At 44.1% G+C, this 13,197-nt stretch overlaps 1 protein-coding gene across 2 annotated transcripts; it reads right to left on the bottom strand.

Moving 5' to 3' along the window:
• Positions 1 to 3,581: 3,581 nt before the first annotated feature.
• On the bottom strand, positions 3,582 to 9,898 carry LOC120958505 (uncharacterized). 2 transcript variants are annotated; one of them, XM_049606992.1, is made up of 3 exons: positions 4,017 to 9,898; positions 3,881 to 3,951; positions 3,582 to 3,815 (listed from the first exon to the last, which is right to left on the bottom strand). In XM_049606992.1, the coding sequence occupies exon 1, from the start codon at positions 7,673 to 7,675 to the stop codon at positions 6,608 to 6,610; it is 1,068 nt and encodes a 355-aa protein (XP_049462949.1). In that variant the 5' UTR covers positions 7,676 to 9,898; the 3' UTR covers positions 3,582 to 3,815; positions 3,881 to 3,951; positions 4,017 to 6,607. The 2 variants fall into 2 exon arrangements, with proteins under 2 accessions (XP_049462949.1, XP_049462947.1); XM_049606990.1 differs by having other exon boundaries at positions 3,881 to 9,898.
• Between the last annotated feature and the right edge of the window lie 3,299 nt (positions 9,899 to 13,197).

The following is a 13,197-nucleotide window of genomic DNA, read 5'->3' as shown; positions in this document are numbered from 1 at the left end:
GCACACTGGAAAGTTCACTGGTAGTCCCTGGGACATGTCATCGTGCTGAACGTGTTAAGCATTAAGCATAACTTTGTTACCCTAAGCTTTTGCTTTCGTATGCAGTAGATTACATAGATATCCTGAGCCATCTGCGCGTGGGTGTGAGCGTGCGTGTGTGTGCAACACTTTCGCCAAATGTGTTTTCTTCCGGAATGTTATGATCCATCGGTCAAAGAAAGGAAGGTGTTCATGAAAGGCGGAAAGACGAGTTGAGGCCCCTGTAAATGGTAGCTGATGACCAGGAGGAGGGGGTATTGGCATACTGGCCCTCAATTCATAACTTTTAATTGACCTTCTTTTGGTTTTGGTGTGCAGTTGCATACGAGCCGAGCCGTCTTTCCTCTATTAGCGAGCGTTTAACAAAAAAAAAAGTCCCCCTTTAATAGGGCGCATAACACGCTCTAGAACGCAGCGGGGAAGAACGGAAGCGGAGGCACCCCTATGTGTGCAACTGTACATCGCACATGTGTTGTTGACCTTTTTTTTGTGTCGTTGTACCCTTGGCTAGAAACGAGCAGCATAAAAAAAACGTGTCTAGAATGCGTTCCTGCATGATGGCGCTTGAGAGACAGAGGGAGAGCGAGAGAGAGAGAGAGAGAGAGAGAGAGAGAGAGAGAGAGAGAAAGAGAGAGAGAGAGAGCGAAATAGGGAAACATACAAGTGGATGTGTGACTGTGTGTGGGTTTGGAAATATGGGTGAAAAACCAGCACACGGTCAAAACAGTACATTGCCCACGCAAACAATGAGACCCCAAATTTTGAGTGATTCAGGCCGAGGGGTATGAGGAAGCTTGAGGAAGCAAGGAGAAACGCGCTGCGATGAGAGTTCGCATTCTGTTTTACACGCGCGCTTCACTAACACCAATACAAATACCGTGCTTTGACGAGCCGTCTGTGAATGTGTGTGTGTCTTCTTTCAGCGAGCTCAACTTGGAGCTGCTCGTCACATCGTGTTGTCTCGCTTATACTACAGCATCGAACCATCGCTCCGTATGTCCCCCCTCCTACGCGTACAAAACCACCAGTACAGCGCGACTCTTTGTCGGAGATGGTTGTGCGCGTTTCGTTCTAAGTCCCGCGCGCAGTGTTTGTGCGTTCATGCGCATTTCGTTATAAGTCTCGTGCGCCGGTGTGTTTTGATTAAGTGTGAAGTGAACAGTGTGTACAGACGCAAATGCAGTGCGTGTATCGACAGGTAAGAATTTGCTGAACAGAGGCAACGCAGATTGTCCACAAGTTTCCCGCAGCCTGGCTCGACCCGGTACTTTACAGTATGACGCCATTCGTGAGTATGAAGGATTCTAAATGTGTACTTTAGTGTGTACTTTATGTTTCAATAAAGTGTTTAATGTAATAAAAAATGACCGTGTTTGTGTTTATTTTTAGAATAAGTGCATGAAAGAAAGCGAAAAACAACAAGCTTTTGATGTGTTGGTAGCATGGCTCGAAAGAACACAAACACACCGTGCTGCAGAGCGCACCGTGCGTTGCGGGTGGGGTGGGGGAGGGCTCGCGTGAGTGGGTAACTCATTGGTCGAAGAGACACGTCGCGAAATCGCGTCACACGTTCCACGCAAACAATGAGACCCCAAATTTTGAGTGATTCAGGCCGAGGGGTATGAGAAAGCTTGAGGAAGCAAGGAGAAACGCGCTGCGATGAGAGTTCGCATTCTGTTTTACACGCGCGCTTCACTAACACCAATACAAATACCGTGCTTTGACGAGCCGTCTGTGAATGTGTGTGTGCCTTCTTTCAGCGAGCTCAACAACTTGGAGCTGCTCGTCACATCGTGTTGTCTCGCTTACACTACAGCATCGAACCATCGCTCCGTATGTCCCCCCTCCTACGCGTACAAAACCACCAGTACAGCGCGACGCTTTGCCGGAGATGGTTGTGCGTGTTTTGTTCTAAGTCCCGCGCGCAGTGCTTGTGCGTTGGTGCGCATTTCGTTCAAAGTCTCGTGCGCCGGTGTGTTTTGGTAAAGCGTGCAGTGAATAAACAGTGTGCACAGACGCACATGCAGTGCGTGGATCCACAGGTAAGAATTTGCTGAACAGAGTCAACGCAGATTGTCGACAAGTTTCCCGCAGCCTGGCTCGACCCGGTACTTTACAGTATGACGCCATTCGTGAGTATGAAGTATTCTAAATGTGTTGTGAAAGTGTAATTTATGTTTCAATAAAGTGTTTAATGTAACCAAAAATGACCGTGTTTGTGTTTGTTGTTAGAATAAGTGCGTATTTGCGATCGCGGCAATGCATGAAAGAAAACGAGAAACGAAAGAAACAAATATCTTTGGATGTGTTGGTAGCATGATTGGAAAGAACACAACACATTGAGAACTGCAGAGCGCACCGTGCGTTACGGGTGGGGAGGGGGAGGGCTCGCGCGAGGGTGTAACTCATTCCTCTAAGAGTAACTGCTAACGGGGGACGGTACTCAAATCACTCAAAAAATACACTCATTTTGCCGGACGGGGTTTGCTTACCCGTCCGGCAAAATGAGTGTATTTTTTGAGTGATTTGAGTGACGCTGTCGAAATACAGTGTCTCTTCGACGAATGAGTTACACCCTCGCGCGAGCCCTCCCCCTTCCCACCCGTAACGCACGGTGCGCTCTGCAGTTCTCAATGTGTTTGTGTTCTTTCGAGCCATGCTACCAACACATGTAAAGATAGTTGTTTCTTTCGTTTTTCGTTTTCTTTCATGCACTTATTCTAAAACTAAACACAAACACTGTCGTTTTTTATTACATTAAACACTTTATTGAAACATAAAGTACACACTAAAGTACACATTTAGAATCCAATGACGTCATACCGGGTCGAGCCAGGCTGCGGGAAACTTGTCGACAATCTGCGTTGACTCTGTTCAGCAAATTCTTACCTGTGGATCCACGCACTGCATGTGCGTCTGTGCACACTGTTTATTCACTGCACACTTCACCAAAACACACCGGCGCACGAGACTTATAACGAAATGCGCATCAATGCACAAACACTGCGCGCGGGACTTTGAACAAAACACGCACAACCATCTCCGGCAAAGCGTCGCGCTGTACTGGTGGTTTTGCACGCGTAGGAGGGGGGGACATACGGAGCGATGGTTCGATGCTGTAGTGTAAGCGAGACAACACGATGTGACGAGCAGCTCCAAGTTGTTGAGCTCGCTGAAAGAAGGCACACACACATTCACAGACGGCTCGTCAAAGCACGGTATTTGTATTGGTGTTAGTGAAGCGCGCGTGTAAAACAGAATGCGAACTCTCATCGCAGCGCGCTTCTCCGTGCTTCCTCAAGCTTCCTCATACCCCTCGGCCTGAATCACTCAAAATTTGGGGTCTCATTGTTTGCGTGGTAACCTTTGCTTAACGATTGCTTAAAGGAAGACGGCGGTTAAGCAAGCGCGCGACATGATTTTGAGTGACGATGAGTGATTTTGAGTGTCTTTGAGTGCCCAGCCCCCCTTTCCCCGCTTTTCGTTCGTTTCCTACCCCGGAGCACCCGCTCCTAGCCCCAAATGCAGAATGAAACACTCCATCGTTTCAAAAAAGGGATATATTTTAACATTTAACGTAACAATAAGCAATTTACAACGCATTATAATAATAATCTTCACTTCATCGACTGATTTATCACTCTTTCGGGGGCCTTTTTCCTTCTGTACCGGCACTTCTTCGTGTGAGGATTTCCTCCGTGTGTTCATGAAATATTTTACACCATAGTTGAATGGCACAGCGTAGAATAAATGCATTTATTGGTAATGCAGTGAAGCTAGAATAAATAACCCAAACAAATTAGGAAATAAACACAATCGGGAAAGACATTTTCCAACATACCATGGTGCTGTTGAATGCTAGATGTTGAGCAATTTCGAGGATCCTTTTTCCGTCTTGTTATTCACATCACGCTTAAAATTTGCGACACACCTGTTAAAAAATACTGAATGGGACATTATATTACAATTAAACTTACATGAACTAGCTATTTTGCCTTGTAAAAACAACTTTTTTGGCAAACAGAATTCCTTTGCTCGCCATGGCTGCTGCAAACACCAACAATGATGGAACTGTCAAACGCGCTAACATTGCATTGAGACAGATCGGTCAATGATTGTGACAGCAGCCATAATGTCAATATTATTGATGGTGTATGTGTGTTATATTTCTTTTTAAAGCCTAAAACTATTTGAAAAGGGGCATTGTCGTCATTATTTTAAATTATATTTAAATCAGAAATAAATATATGTTCTTGTTGTCAAAACAGCCTTGACAGCCAGACAACCATCACAAGCCGCCCGACAAGACGGATGGAACCAAGCGCTAGACGGCCGCCTGCGACGGACCACAGAACCGAACGCTAGAGGGCCGCCACGACACGAATAAAAAAGACACGAAGGCAGTAGCGACAAAATAAGCGAAGGAAAGAGACACGGATTTTTTTTAATCGCACGACCAGTACCCCTAAATTGAATAAAGAAAAAACTAAGCCGGATTAAGGCAAATAAAGCGAGATCAACGAAGTTTTTCTATTCATTTAATTTTGAGTACAGGCGGTCCCCGAGATACACGGTACCTCTTATACGCGGATTCGGAGATACGCGGTTTTCTAAATTTGACAATTCTTTGAGCAAATTGTACTGATTTGACACATCAATTGCAAATTGCCAAATAATTTCCGTTTTGATCGAATGTTAAAAACTATTTCAAAAGGTTTAAAAGAGTTATATTCAGTCAGAATCATGTCAAATAATTCATAAAGTGACTAAAACCGCCCCCTACTTGCAAAATTACACGAAAATTTGTGATATTTTAGCTGGAAATCACGAGATTCGACTTACGCGGAAATTCGAGATACGCGGTATTTTGCGGCCGTTTTCGGTCCCCATTAACCGTGTATCTCGGGGACCGCCTGTACTTCCATTAAAGAAGCCGAGTCGAAGCATTTTAAGCCGTTTTCTTTGCATACTTAAGTCGAGTAAGTCGCTTTTTCCACAGTTCTAAATTATAACTTCACGGCGAAATAATTTAACAATCTCTAAGAAAATATTCACTTGAATTATTTTTAGCCTGTATATGACATAAGGTTGACTGTTTTTCATGCAAAACCTTTTCCATTCAATGTTGAAGATTCAAACGTGAATGCACTTGTTTATGTACGCCGAAACAGATTGTGGACTGCTTAAATTTTACGATTACAATACGCTTAGTTCAACGATAATTTAGTTCACAAAAGTAAGTAGTTACCACAAATTGTTAAAGTATTTCCATTTAATATTTTGGTAATGTTACAGTCAACAACAAAATGGCGAACAATCCTGGAGAAAACATTTTGCAGGAGTTGCAGCTTATCAAATCTGCTACACAAGCAAATCTTGTGCAAACGGCACGAATGACCACGGTGGTGGCTGGCATTTCTGTTGCAATAAAGCAGGGGTCTCCAAACTACGGCCCGCGGGCCGCATGTGGCCCTCAAGCGCCTTTAATGCGGCCCGCGAGGGCTGGGTTAAGGTTTAATAAAATAGCTTTCTTTTCTAACAGATTATTTTTTTACTTCTGAAAGATGAAAATCAAGATTCCATAAAAGAAAGCTGCAGTAATTTGATATATTTCAATAGTATTTTCTTATTAAAACGAGATTTGAACTTCCACTCATTCTAAAGGTAGCGTCAAAATGGCCCTCAACAAGGTTGATTGTGAAGCAATGCGGCCCGCGAACTGAAAAGTTTGGAGACCCCTGCAATAAAGGATATTGTAAATATGAATGCATTTAAGGAAAGAAGCAGCGAAATTAACCTGGAAACAGAAAGCACTGTCCAGCGACCGATGTTTCATCCTGCGGTCGTTACCAACAAGCATCAACTGGACAGTTTAGAGTCCAGTCTTTTATTAACATCTAATGCAGAAGCGTTAGAAAACTGGTTAAAAGCACAAATGCAATCAACAGATAAATTTCAAAGGATTCACGAATCATTTTACAATGTGTTTTGTCGTCAGTTTGTGGTTCAGTGCAATTGGAGAGGTGTTTCGCGAAATGGCTCGGAAAAGGTAGCGTTAGTGGCATACCGAAACATTCTGAATGTCTTCAAACGGGTAGGAGGTGCCCAGACAACAGAAAAAGATGTCGAGCAATTCTTAAAAAACAAAATTAGTAATGCAAAAAGTGCAAGCTTAACAAGAGGAGTAACTAAAAGCGTAGTGCATAAAGCGCACAAGCGAAACAAAAAACAAACAAACTAGTTTAGTTATTTTAGTATTGTTGACTATTACTTTGTTAGGAACATATTAGTTTTATAAGAGATGGAATAGACCTGGGCTCTATAAATAATGTTTAGTTAAATATACGTGAACTATTAAAACATGTTCGTTCGTTTACTTTTACAGTTGGTAGCCATAAGCTCTTTTCTATTTTGAGTTCGATGCGGTGCCGCAAAAACCAAAGTTATTTATTTAACTGAAATTTTAAATTAATAAAAATCATGTCATTTATTAAAGTTAAAATCACGATTAGTAAATAAATAAACGGCTTGTTTTTGTTGAATAATTTTTAATAAACTATTTTACATATTATGCGTTCCTAAACGTGTGTAACAAAGGAAATAAAGCTATTGAATTTGGCTGGGGTGTTGTCCTTACAGGCATTTGCAATAAAGACCGCGATGGTTTAAAAATTGGAACAAGCTTACATAGCACAGATGTATAGGGGACCTCTACCCTTATTGTAGGAACATTAAGCTTAACTTTGTAGATACAAATTTCAGTCGATGATAAATGTATATCTGTTATCACATTGTCCTCATCAGACACTACATTAAAAAGTTCCTCACATGATTCGATTAAATCGCCAACAATTATAAAGGAATCACAAGCATCTTTCTTTGCTTTTACAAATTTAATAATATTCCTTTCTTCAGTTAAAAACCATTGGTTCTGGAACTGTGTGTGAAGGGAAAAATCCTCGGTAATAAAGAAACGGCCGTTTGGTCTAAGTCTCGGGTATATAAGTTTCGCGATGTTTTTGGCTTTTACTACGTGACTGCGTTCGGTTAGACGACCAGCTACTTGTTCAACTATATTAGTGCCTGATTTTACGTCTTGCTTAATAAATCTTAAATTATTTTCATAATCGTATGCGGAATATAAATCCAGAGACCCAAGCTTTTCAACTTCATGAGCAACATGCTGAAGGTTATGAACATTGCTGGTTATGTTAGACCGTCCATAATATTTCCCAAAGTGTCTAAAGAATTCGTCCAACATTATTTTTGCCAGAGACCAATATTGTTGATGGGCCCTTGAAGAAAATATTGTTATCGCAGAAAATAACATCAAAAAATGGTTAAATGAACCTTCATATTGATAAAAATCTTCTAGTATAACTACGCTTAAATAATGGAAGAAGATACGGTATTCAGTAGCTTTCCATTGCGCAATTTCATCAAGGGACCGGATTCTACGAGGTATTTCATAAGGAAGCCTAATTTTGATAATATAGGCAGATACTACTTCCTTCTGACGAGGATAAATATGGCCTAATAGTTCGAAAGTGTTGTTCAAAAACCCTACTAGTATTTTTTGAAATATTCCCTCAGCCAATAAATGCAACCTGTCGGACACTGGCATTCCTTCGACCATATCAAAGTTATCGATGGCTTCCAAAGGACTGCACCATTCTTTATGATGAGCTTTGTCATCTCTTTGCCTAAATCCAACGTTCGTGCGTGGAGGTGCATCGATGGAATCTAAAATAATTTTTTTTTATTAGGTCCAACCTGAATAGTTGTCCCAACACATGTGCATTTCAAGCATCCATGTCTTGCATTGAAATTCATTGTAGCTGCAAATAAACGGATGGAAAAGTTGGTAAAACATATGGTATGGAAGCTATAATCACTTCCATAGTAAAATCATAAACATACCTTTCAAAGTGGCCCGCATCGGCGAATCTGCAATAAAAGCCCGAAGAACCATTGCACAGTGGGCAACGGCCATACAAACGCCGGGATGAAAATTAATTCCTCGTGCTATTGCAGTTTTTCTTCATTTAATACAATTGTTCTTACTATACAGGGTAGTCCTACACTAAAATCGTCAAGACAACGAATAAAACTTAATAATTATCGCTCACAACATTGCATTATTGCGTATCAGTTAACAGCATCAACAGTAAGTGTTAGGAATTAAAACGAAGGTGCAATAAGTTTCTGACTGAACATGAATTTTTAAAGTATTACGCACTAAAAAAGTTCTGTTTTTTATGGTTTGTTTGGAAAAGAGCTGATTCCTATCTTACGACCCTTTTTAAACTGTTTTTGGTAAAAGTAAGGCTGGAAATAGACGAATCGAGATCGTCGCGGTACCGCGAAAATCGCGTATGACTTGAGCTGTCAATTCTGTTATAAAATCTGACAGATAGGCGAGATAATCGCGGGTCGTGTATGGAACCATCCGAGGTCTGGTGACGATTGAATGTGCCAAGAAGAAATAATGTTTATCAATTTTCGAATCAAATTGGTTATTTCACATAGTTTATGTAAAATAAAATACAAAACTCTTTTCCCTACACGTTTTTTCAAACGAATTCACCAGAAAAAGTGAAAACAAACGGTTCGCGCTACCGCGAAAATCTCAGGAATACCGAAGTTGGGTATCTCTGCGAAACAGCAGGCGCGATCGGAGGCGCGGAAGATTTGACAGCTCAAAAAATCAAAAAATCAAAAAATTTAAAAAAATTGGCGCCCATTTTTTCGTCCGCTTCTTCTCCCTCCCTCACCCTGCCCTGCCTTACTTGTACTTGCGGCGCTTCTGCCCGTGCCTTCCTTGGGTGCGTGCTTGCGTGCGCGCTTTCGTAGGTGCGTTCTCGCGTGCGCGCGTTCGTAGGTGCCTTATCGCGTGCGCGCGCGCGCCTGTCTGTGTGTGTGTGTGTGTGAGTTTGCGCGCGCGTGTTTGTGTGTGTGTGTGCGTTTGGAAACCCCAAAACTATTTGATTCTGATGCGTACATTTTCATCTGCTGCGGCTACAAAGTCCATGCATTTTCGATCTCGCTACCTGAGAGACAACACAACCATTGGCATTGGCATCTTTGCGATCGGCTCTGCTGCACATTTATTTCTAATTCAGCTAGCGGGCGCAAGTGGATACAACATTTTGAAGTGAATCCATACAAAAGAGGATTCTTGATTTGTTTATTACGGTGCGCGTATGGTGCTGCACCTGTCCGTCCAGAATCTGGTGGCTTGTTGGTTTGGAGTAGTTAACATGACGCCGATTGTCCGGCAATGCCTTGGAATGTGTTCGGATCGGCAGGTTCATGTTTTGGTCGAGTGCATTCCGTGCATTTGTCGCGCCACAGCGGTAACCCGGCAGCACCAAAGTCAAAAAAAAACCTTCCCCGAGTGTGGACTGCTATGGAAAGTTGTTCTTATTATTATTATTATTATTGGCGTAATAGCCAACGCGGTCATGCCGGCCTTTTCAGGACTTGAGTACCACGTAGCCGGATAGTCACCTCTTGCTACGGCGGACGGTTCATACGCGGTTAGAACCCACGACGGGGGTACTGCCACACTGTCTCCTGCTCGATGTATACGCTGCAGGCAGGGGGAAGGATGCACCTCCACGATAAAAAAAACACCGTCATGAACCAGCGGCGGACCTAACGGTAGGCGGACTAGGCGGTCGCCGATGATCTCTACAAGTGGACGGAGTATTAACGACAAGGGCCCCCGGAAAGATGGTCGTTAGGGCTCCGTGGCTGGAGAACCATTTGCACCTCCCCTCCTCCCATGGCGACAACAATTTTAGGGCATGTGACCGATGATCGTAAGGGTCCCATGGCCAACCTCCCCCCCCCCCCCCCCCCCATCCACCGGCAATTTAAGTATACTGTTCAATCTTCCAACAGCTGTGTCTCAGTACCCCCTCCTCCCGGTCATCAGTTACCATTGACAAGGGCCTCAATTCGTCTTTCCGCCTTTCATGAACACCTTCCTTTCTTTGACCGATGGATCATAACATTCCGGAAGAAAACACATTTGGCGACAGTTGTGCACACACACGCACGCTCATACCCTTGCGCAGACGGCACAGCATATCTGTGTAATCTACAACATACGAAGGCAAAAGCTTAGTGTAACAAAGTTATGGTTAATGCTTAACACGTTCAAATCGATGGCAGGCCCCTGGGACTGCCAGTGAACGTTCCAATATACCGGTTTCACAATCAGCTTGCTTTCTTGATGCCGGCGGAACAGAATGTTTATGAAAATCAGCGCCGGGCTGAACGTGTTACTGCGAATTAGGATTCTGCGCGCAAACCCAGGAACGTGAGCTAGCGATTCCGTAGTCATTTTTAAATTGCAGCGATTAAACTTGCGCTTTTTTGGTTTGATTTGTGAAAATTTAACTTCATCGCCGCAATGTTTGTTAACGGCATTTTTAGGCGCCACAACAGCTCGCGAGCATTGACCACACGCGAGAAAGAGATAGCGCTATGGAGGGAAAAAGCACGGACGACGGCTGACAGCGATTGGCTGTCTGACGCACCAACACATCCAAACCTTCGACAGCGCGCTCAGGCGAGGGGTATGAGGCGGAGCCAGGGACGGGTAGCTCGACGAGCTGCTCGACAAATTTGCCGTTGGAGAGAAAAGGAAGGCATGATAAAATTCGCAGAACGCCTTGATTTCTTCCGTCGCTTTGCGCAGCGGGATGAAAGTCGAACTAATTAAAGAGTTACCTTTTACGGAGAAAAGGGTTGATGCCCCGACTAATCCACGCAAACAATGAGACCCCAAATTTTGAGTGATTCAGGCCGAGGGGTATGAGGAAGCTTGAGGAAGCACGGAGAAGCGCGCTGCGATGAGAGTTCGCATTCTGTTTTACACGCGCGCTTCACTAACACCAATACAAATACCGTGCTTTGACGAGCCGTCTGTGAATGTGTGTGTGTCTTCTTTCAGCGAGCTCAACTTGGAGCTGCTCGTCACATCGTGTTGTCTCGCTTACACTACAGCATCGAACCATCGCTCCGTATGTCCCCCCCTCCTACGCGTGCAAAACCACCAGTACAGCGCGACGCTTTGCCGGAGATGGTTGTGCGTGTTTTGTTCAAAGTCCCGCGCGCAGTGTTTGTGCATTGATGCGCATTTCGTTATAAGTCTCGTGCGCCGGTGTGTTTTGGTGAAGTGTGCAGTGAATAAACAGTGTGCACAGACGCACATGCAGTGCGTGGATCCACAGGTAAGAATTTGCTGAACAGAGTCAACGCAGATTGTCGACAAGTTTCCCGCAGCCTGGCTCGACCCGGTATGACGTCATTGGATTCTAAATGTGTACTTTAGTGTGTACTTTATGTTTCAATAAAGTGTTTAATGTAATAAAAAACGACAGTGTTTGTGTTTAGTTTTAGAATAAGTGCATGAAAGAAAACGAAAAACGAAAGAAACAACTATCTTTACATGTGTTGGTAGCATGGCTCGAAAGAACACAAACACATTGAGAACTGCAGAGCGCACCGTGCGTTACGGGTGGGGAGGGGGAGGGCTCGCGCGAGGGTGTAACTCATTCGTCGAAGAGACACCCCGTCCGGCAAAATGACCCGTCCGGCAAAATGAGTGTATTTTTTGAGTGATTTGAGTGACGCTGTCGAAATACAGTGTCTCTTCGACGAATGAGTTACACCCTCGCGCGAGCCCTCCCCCTTCCCACCCGTAACGCACGGTGCGCTCTGCAGTTCTCAATGTGTTTGTGTTCTTTCGAGCCATGCTACCAACACATGTAAAGATAGTTGTTTCTTTCGTTTTTCGTTTTCTTTCATGCACTTATTCTAAAACTAAACACAAACACTGTCGTTTTTTATTACATTAAACACTTTATTGAAACATAAAGTACACACTAAAGTACACATTTAGAATCCAATGACGTCATACCGGGTCGAGCCAGGCTGCGGGAAACTTGTCGACAATCTGCGTTGACTCTGTTCAGCAAATTCTTACCTGTGGATCCACGCACTGCATGTGCGTCTGTGCACACTGTTTATTCACTGCACACTTCACCAAAACACACCGGCGCACGAGACTTATAACGAAATGCGCATCAATGCACAAACACTGCGCGCGGGACTTTGAACAAAACACGCACAACCATCTCCGGCAAAGCGTCGCGCTGTACTGGTGGTTTTGCACGCGTAGGAGGGGGGGACATACGGAGCGATGGTTCGATGCTGTAGTGTAAGCGAGACAACACGATGTGACGAGCAGCTCCAAGTTGTTGAGCTCGCTGAAAGAAGGCACACACACATTCACAGACGGCTCGTCAAAGCACGGTATTTGTATTGGTGTTAGTGAAGCGCGCGTGTAAAACAGAATGCGAACTCTCATCGCAGCGCGCTTCTCCGTGCTTCCTCAAGCTTCCTCATACCCCTCGGCCTGAATCACTCAAAATTTGGGGTCTCATTGTTTGCGTGGTGAGTGTATTTTTTGAGTGATTTGAGTGACGCTGTCGAAATACAGTGTCTCTTCGACGAATGAGTTACACCCTCGCGCGAGCCCTCCCCCTTCCCACCCGTAACGCACGGTGCGCTCTGCAGTTCTCAATGTGTTTGTGTTCTTTCGAGCCATGCTACCAACACATGTAAAGATAGTTGTTTCTTTCGTTTTTCGTTTTCTTTCATGCACTTATTCTAAAACTAAACACAAACACTGTCGTTTTTTATTACATTAAACACTTTATTGAAACATAAAGTACACACTAAAGTACACATTTAGAATCCAATGACGTCATACCGGGTCGAGCCAGGCTGCGGGAAACTTGTCGACAATCTGCGTTGACTCTGTTCAGCAAATTCTTACCTGTGGATCCACGCACTGCATGTGCGTCTGTGCACACTGTTTATTCACTGCACACTTCACCAAAACACACCGGCGCACGAGACTTATAACGAAATGCGCATCAATGCACAAACACTGCGCGCGGGACTTTGAACAAAACACGCACAACCATCTCCGGCAAAGCGTCGCGCTGTACTGGTGGTTTTGCACGCGTAGGAGGGGGGGACATACGGAGCGATGGTTCGATGCTGTAGTGTAAGCGAGACAACACGATGTGACGAGCAGCTCCAAGTTGAGCTCGCTGAAAGAAGACACACACACATTCA

Source organism: Anopheles coluzzii, chromosome X, assembly GCF_943734685.1.
Source record: "Anopheles coluzzii chromosome X, AcolN3, whole genome shotgun sequence".
Classification (NCBI taxonomy): Eukaryota; Metazoa; Arthropoda; class Insecta; order Diptera; family Culicidae; genus Anopheles; species Anopheles coluzzii.
The sequence above is the reverse complement of the archived record's forward strand: the minus strand, read 5'-3'. Positions and strand labels throughout refer to the sequence as shown.

Coding starts and splice junctions, on each gene's coding strand:
- LOC120958505 (XM_049606990.1), bottom strand. CDS start 7,675: ATGGTCGAAGGAATGCCAGTGTCCGACAGGTTGCATTTATTGGCTGAG.